General features: G+C 42.9%; 2 protein-coding genes across 4 annotated transcripts in view; one reads left to right on the plus strand and one right to left on the minus strand.

Moving 5' to 3' along the window:
• Window positions 1–17,177, plus strand: part of spidr (scaffold protein involved in DNA repair) — an 85,442-nt gene extending 68,265 nt beyond the window's left edge. For 2 of the 3 annotated variants that reach the window (XM_035788344.2, XM_052463869.1), the window contains 11 exons: window positions 1,230–1,388; window positions 6,376–6,483; window positions 7,769–7,856; window positions 8,069–8,209; window positions 8,394–8,453; window positions 9,276–9,486; window positions 9,766–10,002; window positions 11,394–11,487; window positions 11,656–11,770; window positions 12,161–12,214; window positions 16,687–17,177. In XM_035788344.2, the coding sequence (XP_035644237.1) occupies window positions 1,230–1,388; window positions 6,376–6,483; window positions 7,769–7,856; window positions 8,069–8,209; window positions 8,394–8,453; window positions 9,276–9,486; window positions 9,766–10,002; window positions 11,394–11,487; window positions 11,656–11,770; window positions 12,161–12,214; window positions 16,687–16,806 (1,387 nt within the window). In that variant the 3' untranslated portion in view covers window positions 16,807–17,177. The remainder of the gene's footprint in view (window positions 1–1,229; window positions 1,389–6,375; window positions 6,484–7,768; window positions 7,857–8,068; window positions 8,210–8,393; window positions 8,454–9,275; window positions 9,487–9,765; window positions 10,003–11,393; window positions 11,488–11,655; window positions 11,771–12,160; window positions 12,215–16,686) is intronic. The other variant, XM_035788345.2, reaches the window with a different exon arrangement.
• A 193-nt stretch (window positions 17,178–17,370) lies between these two features.
• Window positions 17,371–18,849, minus strand: cebpd (CCAAT enhancer binding protein delta). The gene has a single exon (XM_035788346.2). The coding sequence runs from the start codon at window positions 18,638–18,640 to the stop codon at window positions 17,726–17,728; it is 915 nt and encodes a 304-aa protein (XP_035644239.1). The 5' UTR covers window positions 18,641–18,849; the 3' UTR covers window positions 17,371–17,725.
• Between the last annotated feature and the right edge of the window lie 88 nt (window positions 18,850–18,937).

Raw genomic sequence — 18,937 nt, forward strand, 5'->3', positions numbered from 1 at the left:
CTTCCCGGGAGGAAGAGCAGCTCCGTCTTGCCGAGGTTCAGCTTGAGGTGGTGATCCGTCATCCACACTGATATGTCTGCCAGACATGCAGAGATGCGATTCGCCACCTGGTCATCAGAAGGGGGAAAGGAGAAGATTAATTGTGTGTCGTCTGCATAGCAATGATAGGAGAGACCATGTGAGGTTATGACAGAGCCAAGTGACTTGGTGTATAGCGAGAATAGGAGAGGGCCTAGAACAGAGCCCTGGGGGACACCAGTGGTGAGAGCGCGTGGTGAGGAGACAGATTCTCGCCACGCCACCTGGTAGGAGCGACCTCTGATATCCCACTTTTAGTCCTAGTAACTCCTTCTGACTCCTTCTGACTACTTCTAGTAACTCCTTATGATACCGGTTTTATAGCTGCACCATCGAGAGCATCCTGACGGGTTGCATCACTGCCTGGTATGGCAACTGCTCGGCCTCCGACCGCAAGGCACTACAGCCACCCTCTTCTACGCTGCTGCTACTCTCTGTTATTATCTATGTATAGTCACTTTAATAACTCTACCTACGTGTACATATTACCTCAATTACCTCGGCACCAGTGCCCCCGCACATTGACTCTGTTCCGGTACCCCCCGTATGTAGCCCCGCTATTGTCATTTACTGCTGCTCTTTAATTATTTGGTATTCTTATCTCATACCTTTAAAAAATATATTTTTTAGGCATTTTCTTAAATCTGCGTCGTTGGCTAGGGGCTTGTAAGTAAGCGTTTCATTGTTAGGTCTACACCTGTTGTATCCGGCGCAGGTGACAAATACAATTTGATTTGAACTCCTTCTGCTATCTCCTAGTAATTCCTTCTGCTATCTCCTTCTCTTTCTTGGTTGCTGAGAGCAGCAGAGTTCTGTGGCAGAACAGCACATCTTGTTTACTAGGCCAACGGTTCTCAATCTCAGCAGCCAGCCTGTCAAACCAACCTCCAACACCTCAACTTTAAAATGTCAATACAAGCCCAAATCACAAAGCTTTGAGTTTGGTTCATAATGTGTGTTCAGTTAATGTTGTATTCTTACACCCTCACCAACACACATTAATATACCAATACAGATTTGAAATAATAGTCAATGGACTGGCAAATGACTACTAACTTGTCTTGCAGCCCTCAGTTTATTTAACTAAATTCTACCTGTTTCTATGAGGCCCAGGCTGTGTGTTACGTTCTCCCTGTGTTTGTGTGTTCCAGGCTGTGTGTGCTGGTCCAGGACGGCTATGGGATGTTCAGCATGGTCCAGCTCCACCCTCTGCCGTCTGAGGACCCTCTCCACCTCTACACCAGGAAGTGGGAGGGCCGGACCTGCGTCCTGCGAGCCATCAAAGTGGTTCAGCGGGTCACTCGGGAAAGGTGAGAGAGTCACACACACACTGCAGGCCTTTCGTTTGAACTTCAACCCAGGGCTACAGACTATTGTTAGCCAGAGGTGTGTATTTTCCTGTATTAAGATTAAAATTCAAATATGTATTAAGATTTTGATGATTATTCGTGAGGTTATCTGTTCTAGGTCCCGAACAAGGCCAATGTAGTCCTGGGCTTAGGCCTGAGGTTAAAGCTACAAAAACAGGTGTGAACTGTGAACGTTAGATATCTACCATTTGTGTCCCTGATATGAAATCCATGGTCAGTTTCCACTCATTTAGCCTAGATTGCATTCGGAAAGTTTTCAGACCCCTTCACTTTTTCCACATTTTGTTACGTTACAGCCTTATTCTAAAAATTGATGAAATTGTTATTTTTCCTCATCAATCTACACACAATACCTCATAATGACAAAGTGAAAACAGGTTTTTAGAAATGTTAGCAAATGTATTAAAAAAAATCAAAACAGAAATACATTATTAAGTATTAAGACTCTGCTATGAGACTCAAAATTGAGCTCAGGTGCATCCTGTTTCAATTGATCGTCCTTGAGATGTTTCTACAACTTGATTGGAGTCCACCTGTGGTCAATTCAATTGATTGAACACAATTTGGAAAGGCACACACCTGTCTATGTAACAGGGATGCAAACTAGACACTTTTTGGCGAAATTCAACGTTTTTAATCCAAAATAGATAAACTATAAGATTTCTGTAGATCTGATGAGTAAATGTACACATTTTTGGGTGCTGGCTTGTCTAATATGCGGGTTTGGGTCACTAATGGCTGTAAGTAGAACCAGTGATGCGTGTTTGGAGCAATACTGTATGTATCCAAGCATGCGACTGAAGAGACAGCCAACTTGCTAGTTACAGCTTCAGCGCGCGCTCTGGAAAGACAGCGGACAGTGGGAAGGCAGTTTGCCAGATACAACACACTAGTGCGTCCCCTGAATGACAATGAAGAGGTAGGTGAGAAGCCTAGAGACTGAGTTGAGAAGGTGATGCAGCGTACCTCATGAGCTGTAACCGAAAAACTGGCATTTGGAAAGTTTGAGGTGAGGGAACAAGTGTGGTGGAACAAGAATTGTTAGGATTGTTAAGTATCTTGCTACAGTAGCTGGATTGAATTCTCTGTTGGCTAGCAAGATAAATGTTGAGCAACATTAGCTAACTTAGCTGATCAAATAATTTAGTTTATGGTGTGAAAAGTAGTTGGCTAACAAAGTCAGTCAGACCGTTAGCTAGCTAACGTTTCAACGTCAAATCAAATTTTCTTGGTCACATACACATGGTTAGCAGATGTTATTGTGAGTGTAGCAAAATGTTTGTGCTTCTAGTTCGGACAGTGCAGCAATATCTAACAAGTAATATCTAACAATTCCACAACAACTACCTAATACACAAAAATTAAAGTAAAGGGATGGAAAAAGAATATGAACATATTAGTATATGGAGGAGCGATGACTTACCGGCATAGGCAAGATGCAGTAGATGGTATAAAATACATATGGGATAAGTCTCTCGGTCCCAGCTTTGATGCACCTGTACTGACCTCACCTTCTGGATGGTAATTACGGGGTGAACAGGCACGGGCTTGGGTGGTTTTTGTTCTTGATGGTCTTTTTGGCTCTGGTACTGTAGGTGTCCTGGAAGGCAGGTAGTTTGCCCCTGGTGATGCGTTGTACCGACCGCACCACCCTCTGGAGAGCCCTGCGGTTGTGGGCTGTGCAGTTGCCGTACCAGGTGGTGATAAAAAAATCAATCAATCAAATGTATTTATAAAGCCCTTTTTACATCAGCCGATGTCACAAAGTGCTAAACAGAAACCCAGCCTAAAACCTCAAACAGCAAGCAATGCAGATGTAGAAGCACGGTAAGCTAGGGAAAACCTAGAGAGGAATTAGGCTCTGAGGGGTGGCCTGTCCTCTTCTGGCTGTGCCGAGTGGAGATTATAACAGAATATGGCCAAGATGTTAAAACATTCATAGATGACCAGCAGGGTCCGATAATAATAATCACAGTGGTTGCAGAGGGTGCAACAGGTTAATACCTCAGGAGTAAATGTCTGTTGGCTTTTCATAGCTGAGCATTCAGAGGTTGAGACAGCAGATGCGTTAGAGAGAGAGTCCAAAACAGCAGGTCCGGGACAAGGTAGCACGTCCAGTGAACAGGTCAGGGTTCCATAGCCGCAGGCAGGAGAGTTTAAATTGGAGGAGCAGCATGACCAGGTGGACTGGGGACTGGCAGCAAGGAGTCATCAGGCCAGGTAGTCCTGAGGCATTGTCCTAGGGCTCAGGTCCTCCAAGAAAGAGAGAATTAGAGGGAGCATACTTAAGTTCACACAGGACACCGGATAAGACAGTAGAAATACTGGGCCAAACAGGCAGGATATGACCCCACCCACTTTGCCAAAGCACAGCCCCCACACCACTAGGGGGTTATCTTCAACCACGAACCTACTACCCTGAGACAAGGCCGAGTATAACCCACAAAGATCTCCCCCACAGCGCCAACCCGGACAGGAAGATCACGTCAGTGACTCAACCCACTCAAGTTACGCACCCCTCCTAGGGGGGAAGGGTCCCCCCCCAAAAAATATATTCTGCAGCATTTAAGGTCCCCAAGAACACAGTGGCCTCCATCATTCTTAAATGGAAATAGTTTAGAACTACCAAGACTCTTCCTAGAACTTGCTGGCCAAACTGAGAAATTGGGGGAGAAGAGCCTTGGTCAGGAAGGTTACCAAGAACCCGATGGTCACTGACAGAGCTCCAGAGTTCCTCTGTGGAGATGGGAGAACCTTCCAGAAGGAAAACCATCTCTGCAGCACTCCACCAATCAGGCCTTTATGGTAGAGTGGCCAGGCGGAAGCCACTCCTCAGTAAAAGGCACACGACAGCCCGCTTGGAGATTGCCAAAAGGAACGTAAAAGGCTCTTAGACCATGAGAAACAAGACTCTCTGGTCTGATGAAACCAAGAATGAACTCTTTGGCCTGAATGCCAAGTGTCACGTCTGGAGGAAACCTGACACCATCCCTAAGGTGAAGCATGATGGTGGCAGCATCATGCTGTGGGGATGTTTTTCAGCTGCAAGGACTGGGAGACTAGTAAGGATCAAGGGAAAGATGAAGGGAGCAAAGTACAGAGCGATCCTTAGGATCTCAGACTGTGATGAAGGTTCACCTTCCAACAGGCAGCGACCTTAAGCACACAGCCAAGACAACACATGAGTGGCTTCGGGACAAGTCTTTGAATGTCCTTGAGCGACCCAGTCAGAGCCTTGCCTTGAACCCGATCGAAATCTCTGGAGAGACCTGAAAAAAGCTGTGCAGCGATGCTCCCAATCCAACCTGACAGAGCTTGAGAGGATCTGCAGAGAAGCATGGGAGAAACTCCCCAAGTACAGGTGTGCCATTCGTATAGCATCATACCCAAGCAGCTCAAGCTGCTTCAACAAAGTACATAGTAAAGCGTCTGAATACTTATGTAAATGTGATATTTCAGTTTTTGTATTTTTTGTTGTTGTCATTATGGGGTGTTGTGTGTAGGGGGGAAAAAAACTATGTAATCCATTTTAGAATAAGTCTGTAACGTAGCAAAATGTGGAAAAAGCTGATCATCCTGCCATGTCACTGTCCCATGTTTACATGTAAAGTGATACATCATTGGTGCTCGCACTGGACCTATGATTTACTTTCTGCAGTCAGGAGCTCAGATTAGAAACATTTTGGAGAACTGGTGTGGGGACATTTAGAGGAGGGGTTAGTGTGTTTACGGCTTCATTTATGCCAGAAAGCATCCCATAATGTGGTGGTGGGGAGGCGGGGGTTGTTGTCTACAGTCCGCCATGATGGATATATCCCCTTCAGGAGCAAGCACCTCTATGCCCTATGCACTTGAGGTCAAGGTGGTGCGATAACTATATTACTTACACCTGTAAAATCCTCTGATTTCCTGAAGTGCGTAGTTTAGGTGTCAATTTGGGATTGGTCCAAACGCATGTAGCCACCATCTTATACTCTTATCTTAAACAAAACATTCCTGCCATATTAGGGCTCTACACTAACTTTAAAAAAAACATATATTATTTTTAACAAGGAACACTTATGCTGCTAAATTGAAAAATGTAGGCGCACACAAAGAAATATAGGAGCACAATGAAAAATATTTGAGGTATTAAAGTTAGAATCCTTTGTTTTTCTTGACGGACTGGGGCTCCTAAATTAAAATTCCAGGTAGCACTGTGGAACCCTGCATATACAGTAGCTGGGGCTTGATCTTTAAATAAGCCTTTATCAAAGCTTAAACAAGTGTTTTTGATGTGTTGGCACTTAAGAATCTCAATTTGAATCATCATTAAATCGACAATTAGATCATGTTACTGTAATCATGTCAAATCAGTTTTTGATAAATGTTAGTGTTGTCACTGAGTCCTTGACTCCCTCTTTTCAGTACTCACATACTACTGTACTTAAACAGCATTCTTCAGTAGGCAAATCAGCCTACTTGTACAATGTTACAATAAAGCTACAGAAAGGTCTCGGTAACAAAGTCAGTGTTGTGTGAGGTGAGCTCATTCTTCATCCTGACCTGTTGGACCAGCCCGGGGTGCAGAGCCAGTTCTGTACACAGACACCCTGTGGAACCGGTTTTTAACAACCAATGAGGCAAACTGAGTTCACAGCACCAAAGAGTAGGAATAGTAATGACATCAACCCAACCTCTCTCTCTCTCTCTCTCTCTCTCTCTCTCTCTCTCTCTCTCTCTCTCTCTCTCACACACACACACACACACACACACACACACACACACACACACACACACACACACACACACACACACACACACACACACACACACACACACACACACACACACACACACACACACAGAGACAGAGAGAGAGAGACACACTAACTGGTGGCCCTGAACTCAAGGACAGGTTTAATTTATTTTGTTTCTGGGCATTTAGGTTGGGGTTGAAGCATCGCTATTTTCGGTCTTCCTCTGTTGGTCCCCTAGTTGGAATTTCTAGACGGGGCACCTCAAAGCAACACCCAGGCCCTCAGGTGTCAAAATGGTCAGTTGAAACCAACAATTGAAACCAGACTTGTTTTTGTGTGTGATTTGCATAGCGCGGGTGAAAAGATGCTTTGGTGATGAAATTTCACTTCATTATGTTATAAAATACATTTTACCAAGACAAATATGATTCTTCATGTTCTGAATCGTTCAGTGGGATCTTTCTCTAACATGTCATTAACATTAAATCCAAGAAGTCGGATTTCGTAACAAAATACATCCGATAATAAGTACTGGGCTCTGTTGCCCCGAACTGAATGAATTGTTAAAGGTTTTGACAATAAAAGTATTGTGGTACGCTCAGTGCTCCGTTGACATTTCAGAGATACGCTTGGTTTTGTGAGAACTCTTCTAAAACTGTTGCATTAATATGATAAGCTTATACTAAAATATGAAAATGTTTAGTGTCACGTCTCAAAATCGATATCTATCTCACCTCTGTGGTTTTATGTCCTCCGGATTTGAGAAGAAAGACAAGTTCACCGGTGAGCCTGTCAGTCTAAATTCTGTCAGTCTAAGAAGAAGAGTATCTACACAATTAAAATTGTTTTACTAATTGGTCTAAATATGTGTTTTTGATTGGACACCCTACATAAGGTGTTTGATCGGTTAAATGTTTTGGTGTGTGTAAGAAATGTTTTCTTCACATACACAGTTTACAGCGGGTATGAAAGGTGCAGCGAAATGCTTATGTAATAGCTCCCTCAACAATGCAGTACATTAATCAATAATAGCGATGAAAAGAGTCACAATAACAAGTAGTAGAAGTAATAGACAAATTAAATTGGTATGCATAGTAATAATGGGCTGTATTTACACTGTATTTACAAATATAAAGTGGGTAGTGGAATCAATAGTATATAAAAGAACAGCAGCAGTGTGAGTTCTGAATGGGGGTGTGTTTTGTTTATGGGTGTTTGTGTGTAAGGGTTGGATGTGTGAGTAGTCTGCAAATCATCTCTAAGGTGAATATAGGTTCTCTGCAAAAAGTCTTTACGCTGCAGGTCTATGCAGGGAGACGGCTAGGCTTGTCTTTTCAGCAGTCAGATTGCTAGTGATAAAGAGGTGCGAGAGAGAGCGCGAGAGTGTGTGTCTCGCACCAGTCTCGGCATGTTTTCTGTTGATTCGGTGAAAGCTAAAAAGTGCCCTGTCTTAACAGATCTGTCATTCCGTAAAAGGGAAACCAACTGATATTGTTGCACCTCCTCTCTGTATACCCTGTCGTTCACTGTCTTTTCCCTTTCCAACCCTTCTCTCACGTTCTTCTGCTCTCGCTCTCACAGGTGGACCAGACTCTTCAGCCTGATAGACAGCCTCTGGCCACCAGTGATGCCTTTCAAAGTACTTGGAGAAAACCAGAGCTGTCAAGGTGTAGGTTATTCAATATTCCGTTGTGAATCATATCCTGCCTTTTCCCGCAATTGAAACTCAATTACGTGAACAATGTATATACAGTATTTCCATTTGATATTGAGAACCCATGTTATTATGGTTAATTTATGTTAGAATAAGAAACTGGCTATGAATACTGCCTGCACGTAGTGGATTATAATCTTGATTCTGTGTGTTTGTTTTGTTTGTAGGACAGCAGACACAAAGGCCCAGCCCCAAGCTTCTGTTACCTGCTGTCAGGCCAAGAGGGCTCTGTGGAGCCTGTAGAGGGACAGCCTTTATCCTCTCTATACCTGCCTCCTACAGAACAAACCCTCAGAGACATACTGCAGGTAACTAGTGACACACAGAGAGAGGGCGAGAACTGAATTCTAACTGTTTACCTCCCCAACTATTCCTCCAAACATTTGAGTTGTTGAGACCAGATAACACATTTTTCCTTCGCTCTGACTTTGTTGAGCCAGTGGCAATCGATCAAATATGAATTGTAGTAACGGCCTGTCACATCTATTTCAGTGTGAGCTCAACAGCCATCGTTGTAGCTTTGTCGCCACTGTCATCTACAAGAGAACGCAGGTACTTTCAAATGCATCCTTGGATTTCAATGAGAATGTATAGTCTGACTGAGAAACTGTTATCTGTATCTTATCTTATAAGAGACGGGTAGATGTAACACAACATATTTAAAGAGTTGACAGGAACATGATCACATCCTGCTGTGGTGGACAGTGGGGAATCATTTGAACTTGCTTTGTTGACAAGACGAGGCAAACTGCCTTCACCATTTGTATGCATATTAACCTACATTATCTACCAGTGTTTTTTTTACTGTTGATCAGTGAAACCTTTACACTTTGACCACCGGGAAGGAGATAACAGGCCCAGAACAGAGCGTGTGGCGAAGTCCAACGCTTTTTGTCTATACCACTCTGCTTTTCATGTCAGTCATCAAATGGATGATTCCGAGCAACCAGACTGAGCCAGCAGAGACTCATTCTTTTTGTTTGATGCACATACAGATACAGACAGAAAGGTGTTTATTCACTAAGACACTTAGAATTTAGAAAGTAAGCTCATAGTCTCCCACACCATTTTTTTTTCTCTCTCTCTCTCTCTCTCTCTCTCTCTCTCTCTCTCTCTCTCTCTCTCTCTCTCTCTCTCTCTCTCTCTCTCTCTCTCTCTCTCTCTCTCTCTCTCTCTCTCTCTCTCTCTCTCTCGTTGTCTCACACTCTCTCATTGTCTCTCTTTCTCGCGTTGTCTCTCGCGCGCCTTGTCTCTCTAATAATCTACACTAACGACTGATCCCCTCTTTCTCTTCCTCTCTTTATTATCATCTTGGTTGATATGAATGATAGCCCCCACCATCTCTGTCTGTCCCCCCATCTCTCTCCCCTCCAGTCTCAGAGTAGTGATCAGAGCCCAGGGGAGGTTTGGCTGGTGGTGACTGACCCCAGTTTGCAGGAGGAGCAGCAGTCCGATGGGCCACCATGCAGACGGACGCTGGCTGTGTGTGTGACCACTTCCTGTGTGCTCACTTCCTCTGTCGCCAAGGCGATAAGCACCCCCAGCACCTTCCGCTTGTCATTCAGGGACGCAGTCAGAGAGCATGGTACTGTTTTACTGCAATATCATGGCTACTCCCCAAACGGCACCCTATTCCCTATGTCGTGCACTTCATATGGAATAGGGTTCCATTTGGGACGCATACATGGTGTTATTCATCTAGTCTGTCACTATATAGTGTATATTGCATTAGCCACTATGTATTGTATACTGTAGGACATCTGAAGTCACATGGCTACTGCTTCCCCAAAACTTAATAATGAAAGCACCTCCAATGTCAGGTCAAACTACTGTTTTATGAAGCTATGCAATGATTTCTCTCCAGGTGGGATCCTGTGTGTGGAGCAGTCAGTTGTGCAGCTGCGGCCTCTGGTATCAGTGTGCTGCCCACATACCGAGATCACGCTGGGCCCAGGGTCTCTGTCATTGTCCCAGGCAAAGCCCTTACCTCAGCCCCTACCTCAATCCCAGCCCCATGTCCTTCCTCAGGCCTTACCACAACATGTGACGCTGGATCCCCTGGGTCCGGAAACACCACCCAACTCCCTCTGCATGTTCTCGGGTCAGTCACGCTCTCCTCTTTGATCAATTATTTTTCATGGTTAGCCTGGATAATTGTTTTATTGGAGAGACAGACAAACGGTTTTGAGTGTGTTGTGGCTGTTGCCCGTTTGTATTTGTTACTTTGTGCGAGACAGAGAGGCCTTCTTGTGTTTAGGGGCATTGTGTTCTTCCACTCTCATTCACAGTTTCCCTCAAGTGGTTGAGCCACTGGTTGTGACAACCTTTCAAGGCCCACCAATGCAACTAGCTGTGGACTATCTATCTGTAATCTAGTGATGATACTGTTATCCTAAACTCAGTGATAATGGTATGAATCTGATTAAGGGATCCAATCAAACTACAGAGCCCTTAAGCCCTTAAGATACTGGCACAAAATGCATTCACTATCTGTCTACAGTCTATTTTATATGCAACTCAGGGAATCTTGAGTAAGTCACGATAAGTTGCATCTGTTAGCACCCTGTGTCACAGGAGAGATCAAAGGTGAAACTGTGAACCCTTTGGATTAGTTCAGGTCCCTCTCACTTGTCTTCCATGTTGGATCAGCTGGCTGAATAAAACAAACACCAATGCCTGATTCACACCAACCCGAATGCTGTGCTGAACCCGTGCTTTGCTGGCTCAGATAGTTTATTTTCAAATGGTCATTTCCAGCACGGCTCCAGACGCTATGGTAGATGCATAACCAGGCCAGCACGGTACAGTTGTGCTTGGCTCTGTAGTGTAGAATAGGGTATTTTTTCTCTGTTTTTTTAACCTTTATTTAACTAGGCAAGTCAGTTAAGAACAAGTTCTTGTTTTCAATGACGGCCTAGGAACCTGTTCAGGGGCAGAACGACAGAGTTGTACCTTATCAGCTCGGGGATTTGATCTTGCAACCTTTCGGTTACTAGTCCAACGCTCTAACCACTAGGCTACCTGCCATATAATGTGTCTTTATCTGCACTCGTAAGCAAGTTCTAACTTATGGCAATTTGCCTGGCTCTGTGTGAAGGCAGAATTGTTATTTTTATTGGTTGGTAAATATGTATATATTTTACATAAGCTGTGTGTTGGGGGGGCATATCTCTAGTTGTTAACTATGATTGTGTCAGTTCTTTAAGGGAGTAAACACTTGCTATCCATTTCAATGCACAGATAATAATATCTGGGGCTGCACACTTGATTTTTTTCCCCTTTGACCCTAAAATGTCATTCTTATCTTCTTACTGAGCTTGTTTTATCTTTCCTTTTTTCATCCATACCACAGTGACCTCAATAATATTGATACAATTGTTACACTGCTCAGTCCCAGTTTCCACCCATGTTGCTTGCCAGTTTAGTCAGTGTGGTGCCCTAGAGAGGTTTGTTTCTCTGGCTAGTGCTGATGGTTGTGTTGGTGATTTGTAGGTGTGATAGTTGGTGTGGATGAGGACACGGCCTACTCCTGGCCAGTCTGCAGCCTGTGTGGGAGCGACCGCTTGGAGATGGCACCCCAAAAGCAGTAAGTCTTCAATTCACCTGCTGATGACCTATAGGGGATAAGCCTAATTAACTGATTGAATCTTATTGGTTTACCAATAGAATAACTTCTTTTTTTTTCCGCAAAGGGAACTTGTGTATTGTGGTTGAAATGTGATGTCAGTATCTGCATTATGTCTTTTGTCCCCAGTCAAGCATTCCTTTGTGTTGCTTGTGATTCACTGGTTGACCAACCAACCATGAACATGCAGCTTGAAGTGTTCATGAATTGTTCTACACTGAGAGACTTCACTGTGAAAGTAAAGGTGAGACAAGATTTTGAGTTTAGGTTGTGTGTTGGCAAATGTCTGTGTTTTCAATGTGTGACATAGCAGTGCAAAAGTATAAATATAAAGGGAAGGTTGATATAATATTAATCAAGATGTGGTCTCAGATCTTTTCACTTGAAGTGTATACCAATAGTTCTGTATTTTCTTAGTGTCACTGTCAAATATAGTCTTAGATTGTATCATTAATGGAAACATGAAACTGTTGAAAACACTGACAAAGTCAATGCTCATAACAGCTTATTACGTTATTATAAGGTATGTGCTGTAATGTAATATGACAATTGAATAAAACCGATAATATGAAGAAGCTTAGTCCAATCCAGACCATTTATTCAACTAGTATGATGACTATTCTCTCTACTGTAGCTCCAGCAGAGCACCATCATGTCTGTGTTGAACTGTGCAGCCTCTGGCCATGAGGTGAGCTCTCTCTCTTTCTCACATGTTATGTAATACGCTGTACCAGCCTTTTTATGCAGACAGTACTTACCTCTCAGTTTAGTGCACCGATATAGCATTTTGATCCTCCTATGTGTCAGACTGTCAGTATGTTTGCTGAAAGTGACATCATTGTCATCTGTCTGATATCCCATAGTTAGACTGTGTTAAGGGAGCTGTTTAGAACAATGGCGGGACTTACTCACACAGATCAATACTGTAAGAAGAGCCAAATGATGCTAGTATCGCTGGAGTTGGATCTATATTTCCTTCTAATCTACAAACACTGGTATCACCACATACCACCATCAAAGCCAAATATCTAAATATAAGGCTCTGACATCTAAATATATGGCTCTGACCACCATATACAGTGCATTCGTAAAGTATTCAGACCCCTTCCCTTTTTCCATATTTTGTAACGTTACAGCCTTATTCTAAAACTGATTCGATAAATACAAATCCTCATCAATCTACACAAAATACCCCATAATGACAAAGTGAAAACAGGTTTTTAGAAATGTTTGCAAATGTATTAAAAATTATAAACAGAAATACCTTATTTGCATACAGTACCAGTCCAAAGTTTGGACACGCCTACTCAAGGGTTTTTCTTTATTTTTTAACATTTTCTACGTTGTAGAATAATAGTGAGACATCAAAACTAACGCATATGGAATCATGTAGTAACCAAATAAGTGTTAAACAAATATATGTCATATTTGAGTTTCTTCAAAATAGCCACACTTTGCCTTGATGACAGCTTTGCGCACTCTCGGCATTCTCTCAACCAGCTTCATGAGGTAGTCATCTGGAATGCATTTCAATTAACAGGTGTGCCTGGTTAAAAGTTCATTTGTGCAATTTATTTCCTTATTGTGTGAGCCAATCAGTTGTGTTGTGACAAGGTAGGGTTGGTATACAGAAGATAGCTCTATATGGTAAAGGACCAAGTCCATATTATGGCAAGAACCACTCAAATAAGCAAAGAGAAACGACAATCCATTACTTTAAGACATGAAGGTCAGTAAATCCGTAACCTTTCAAGAACTTTGAAAGTTTCTTCAAGTACAGTCACAAAACCATCGAGCTATGATGAAACTGGCTCTCGTGATGACCGCCACGGGAAAGGAAGACCTAGAGTGTGCGCAAAGCTGTCACCAAGATTCCAACTTTGAAAAATCTCAAATATAAAATATATTTTGATTTGTTTAACACTTTTTTGGTTACTACATGATTGTGTTACTTCATAATTGTGATGTCTTTACTACTATTCTACTGTAGAAAATAGTGAAAAATAAATAAACTAAATGAGTAGGTGTGTCTAAACGTTTGACGGGTACTGTAAGTATTCAGACCCTTAGCTATATGACTTGAAATTGAGCTTAGGTACATCCTGTTTCCATTGATCATCCTTGATGTTTCTACAACTTGATTGGAGTCCACCTGTGTTATGTTAAATTGATTGGTCATGATCTAAATGGCATATATTATTATTATTATTATTATTTGGAAAGGCATACACTTGTTTACACAAGGTCCCATAGTTGACAGTGCATATCAGAGCAAAAACCAAGCCATGAGGTTGAAGGAATTGTCCATAGAACTCTGAGACAGGATTGTGTCAAGGCATAGATCTGGGGAAGGGTACCAAAACATTTGTGCAGCATTGAAGGTCCCAAGAACACAGTGGCCTCCATCATTCTTAAATGGAAGAAGTTCGGAACCACCAAGTCTCTTCCTAGAGCTGGCTGCCTGGCCAAACTGAGCAATCGGGGAGAAGGGCCTTGGTCAGTGAGTTGATCAATAACCTGATGTTCACTCTGACAGAGCTCCAGAGTTCCTCTGTGGAGATGGTAGTACCTTCCAGAAGGAAAACCATCTCTACAACACTCCACCAATCAAGCCTTTATGGTAGAGTGGCCAGACGGAAGCCACTCCTCAGTAAAAAGCACATGACAGCCCGCTTGGAGCTTGCCAAAAGGCATCTAACCATGCAAAACAAGATTCTCTGGTCTGATGAAACCAAGATTTAGCTCTTTGGCCTGAATGCCAAGCGTCACGTCTGGAGGAAACCTGGCGCCATCCCTACGGCGAAGCATGGTGGTGGCAGCATCATGCTGTGGCGATGTTTTTCAGTGGCAGGGACTGGAAGACTAGTCTGGATTGAGGGAAAGATGAACAGAGCAAAGTACAGAGAGATCCTTGATGAAAACCTGCTCCAGAACGCTCAGAACCTCAGACTGGGGTGAAGGTTTGCCTTCCAACAAGACAACGACCCTTGGCACACAGTCAAGAAAACACAGGACTGGCTTTGGGACAAGTTTCTGAATGTCCTTGAGTGGCCCAGCCAGAGCCCGAACATGAACCCGATCGAACATCTCTGAAGAGCAAAAATGTCAACCTTATTTTTGTTTGTCATTATGGGGTATTGTGTGTTGATTGATGGGGGGGGGGGACGATTTAATCTATTTTAGGAAAAGGCTGTAACATAACAAAATATGGAAAAAGTCTAGGGACCTGAAAACTTTCTGAATGCACTGTATCATCCAGCATTCTAGAATGGATATTGTTGAAAACCTGGCTTACATCCATTATTGAAAACCAGGGCAAACCAACAATCCAGGTTAATTGAGGTGGAACAGCTCCACATACCCAATACAAATATTTTCTATTGAGTTTTTGCACTGGATGCCCCCCCCCCCAATCTAATAACAATATATTGTCATTATAAATTATAGAGTGTAACTAACTTTTGATGCTTAGCTGCAACTTTTGTTCTCATTGAGCATGACTAACTTGTGTTTTTACAGTTGAAGCCCGAAGTTTACATACACATAGGTTACGCTCTTCTTGACATTTATGTTGCCTATTTGTATAGCTTCACAGTGTTTATTGAATGTTATTAGGTAACATGTTTATTGTTAGCATGAGTGCTAGTTGTGAATCGGGTTACTACAGTTGAAGTCGGAAGTTTACATACACTTAGGTTGGGAGTCATTAAAACTAGTTTTTCAAACACTCCACAAATGTCTTGTTAACAAACTATAGTTTTGGCCAGTCGGTTAGGACATCTACTTTGTGCATGACACAAGTAATTTTTCCAACAATTGTTTACAGACAGATTATTTCACTTATAATTCACTGTATCACAATTCCAGTGGGTCAGAAGTACATACACAAAGTTGACTGTGTCTTTATACAGCTCGGAAAATTCCAGAAAATGATATCATGGCTTTAGAAGCTTCTGATAGGCTAATTGACATAATTTGAGTCAATGGGACAGCACCATGGGACCACGCAGCCGTCATACCGCTCAGGAAGGAGACGCGTTCTGTCTCCTAGAGATTAATATACTTTGGTGCGAAAAGTGAAAATCAATCCCAGAACAATAGCAAAGGTCATTGTGAAGATACTGGAGGAAACGGGTACAAAAGTATCTATATCCACAGTTAAACAAGTCCTATATCGACATAACCTGAAAGGCTGCTCAGCAAGGAAGAAGCCACTGCTCCAAAACCGCCATTAAAAAACCCAGACTACGGTTTGCAACTGCACATGGGGACAAAGATCATACTTTTTGGAGAAATGTCCTCTGGTCTGATGAAACAAAAATAGAACTGTTTGGCCATAATGACCATCGTTATGTTTGGAGGAAAAAGGGGGAGGCTTGCAAGCCGAAGAACACCATCCCAACCGTGAAGCACAGGGGTGGCAGCATCATGTTGTGGGGGTGCTTTGCTGCAGGAGGGACTGGTGCACTTCACAAAATAGATTGCATCATAAGGTAGGAAAATGATGTGGATATATTGAAGCAACATCTCAAGACATTAGTCAGTAAGTTAAAGCTTGATCGCAAATGGGTCTTCCAAATGGACAATGACCCCAAGCATACTTACAAAGTTGTGGCAAAATGGCTTAAGGACAACAAAGCCAAGGTATTGGAGTGGTCATCTCAAAGCCCTGACCTCAATCCCGTAGAAAATGTGTGGGCAGAACTGAAAAGGCGTGTGCGAGCAAGGAGGCCTACAAACCTGGCTCAGTTACACCATCTCTGTCAGGAGGAATGGACCAAACTTATTGTGGGACGCTTGTGGAAGGCTCCCCGAAACGTTTGACCCAAGTTAAACAATTGAAAGGTAATGCTACCAAATACTAATTGAGTGTATGTAAACTTTTGACCCACTGGGAATGTGATGAAAGAAATAAAAGCTGAAATAAATCATTCTCTCTACTATTATTCTGACATTTCACATTCTTAAAATGAAGTGGTGATCCTAACTGACCTAAGACAGTGAATTGTTACTAGGATTCAATGTCAGGAATTGTGAAAAACTGAGTTTTAAATGTATTTGGCTAAGGTGTCTGTGAACTTCCGACTTAAACTAAGTCTAACTCTTAGACTAGCCTATGCCTATAGATCCATAGTTAGATTGATTGTTCATGTGCTGCAGTTCCCAGGTTACGAGGTGGAAAATGTGTTGGGGAAGGAGGTGGGCCCCCTCAGCGCTTACGTCCGCGTGGTCACCAGGAAACCTGCCCTGTCGATCGGTCTGGAAGAGATCTGCCTCTGAGGCTGTCAAAGTGTGGAGTGGGATCCCGTGAAATCAATCTGTAGGACTAGGAGGTCTCCTCAGCCCAGCCAGGCCCAGGCTCTCTGTACAGCGCATGAATAGTTAGGCTGGAAAAAATAGATCTGTTTGTGTGTTACTGATATGTTAGGACCCTGGAGATGACAGCCCAAGGTTAGAACTGAAGGACCATAGAGGAGTAACATATGTCAGACTTTGTCACGTGGGTCCAAATGGTGACTGTAAAATATGCCTGTTTGCTGTATATAGCCGCACATTTCTTTCAAAGTGTTCCCTTGAATATCTACCCCCTAATCATTCTCTGAAGATGAATGGTGCTTATAAAGTGTCAATAAACCTTGTATTATAAGTTAGTGTATTTGTTTACCTTTTTCTGTACTTTCTTCTGCTAGCTGTGAAAATGTTATTCTAGAGAGGTGGCCCAACTCCAACTGAGGTAGATTCTTGGCACCAGCAAATCCATATAAAACATACTTTAACCATGCCAAGTAATTTATAATCACATATGTACTAATATGTTCATCCCAAACACACTCATAGACGATGTTGATTTGTATGACTTTTCAGCACTTTTATTAGAGATTCCATAAGACAAATATTTAATGTTTTTTTTATATAAACTATATAAAATTCAAACATGCTCTTGCTCTTACAAAGTTTGGAATTATAAAACATGTACCATATCTGGTATAACAACTAAATGAAGTAGTAAAATAATTTAATATAGAAAAAAAATCCCCCAAAAAGATTATGGCAACAATATGGGAGGAAGCCTACGTTTCCAGTACATTTCCAGTGCCATAAATGTAAGCTTGTTTATAATGCATCTGTTACAGATGGTAAGTCTGTGTTGAGGTATGTATTTCAAAAGTTCAGTTAATTAGAAAGTAAGATTAATTGGTCACCGCCTGGCCCCACCCGTGGTCCCCAAAAACGAGGAGCTGTGATTGGGAAGCTGCTTGAAGAAATCTCTCAGGCCAGTGAGCTCACTGGTTAGTTGATCGATAGTTTTGTGTAATCTGTCATTCTCTGAACCCAGTTCAAGCATTTTTTGCTGCATTTCCACGTTGCGTTGCTTTGCTTTGTCCCTACTTTTCCTCACTGCAACGTTATTCCTCTCACGTCTCTGGCGGTACTCTTGGCTGTACCTGTCAAAATTCTTTTTCCCTTTCTCCTTGCCGACCTTCCGAGGAGAGGAGTGGGCTGATTGGCTTGAGAGGGGCTCTGGGGTTGATGGTGGAGTTGGTTGTCCCATGGGAAGGCTCACGGAGGTCTGCGCGCAGTTTTTGATCTGGGAAGGTAACGACGAGGACATGTCATTGTCGCTCCAGTCCGATTCCTGTTTAATCGGTGCACTGAAGACCCCCTTGTTGTCAAATCCACCCTTGAGCTTCCTCTCGAACTCTTTTTGGCTTCCAACTGCGTATGCGTTGGTTGAACAGTTTGACAGCTGCTGCATATTGCTGGACGACGTAGTCGAGCTTGGCATGTAGAAGTCTGTCTTCTCTTGCTTCACAGTGTTGAATAAGTCAAGGAAAAGTTCATCGTTGCAGAGTTCCAGGTGTGGTACTGCTGTCATCGACTCTATGTAGGAGCTGAAGTCGATGGCACTCTCGTCGTCGTACATTGCAGGGGCTGTGTTCAGCTCGGCCATGGTTGTGTCCTCGCCCGTGCCATGATCACTTCTCCCGGGTTTGCAGACCCCCTGAAGACCGCTGCTCAGCTTATTGTCGTAGAAGTTTGTAGGCTCCATCGCCCAACTCATGTTGCATTGTGGAGACACGCACTGAGAATCCAGGCTGTATATATCACACATGAACTCTGCTTTCTGCCCTCGTGGGATCGGACGTCAATAGATTTCGTTACTTAGTAGCCAGGTAGTTGGAACAAGCTTGATACAATGTATTACTGGAGCGTCCTCTTCCCTTTCCCCAACGTTGCTTCTTTTAAGTGGTGTTTAGGTTTATTCTAAAATAGTGGCGGTATATTAAGGTCTGTAACTTCTCTGAAGTCTCTGTATTTCGCGGAGTGTATTTTGTATCTTTCCTCTGCTTACGTCAAAGGTTTACCTCCCCCTTTGACAAGCCAGTAGAGTCTAGTTTGAATCACGTGG

Source organism: Oncorhynchus keta, chromosome 15, assembly GCF_023373465.1.
Source record: "Oncorhynchus keta strain PuntledgeMale-10-30-2019 chromosome 15, Oket_V2, whole genome shotgun sequence".
NCBI classification, from domain to species: domain Eukaryota; kingdom Metazoa; phylum Chordata; class Actinopteri; order Salmoniformes; family Salmonidae; genus Oncorhynchus; species Oncorhynchus keta.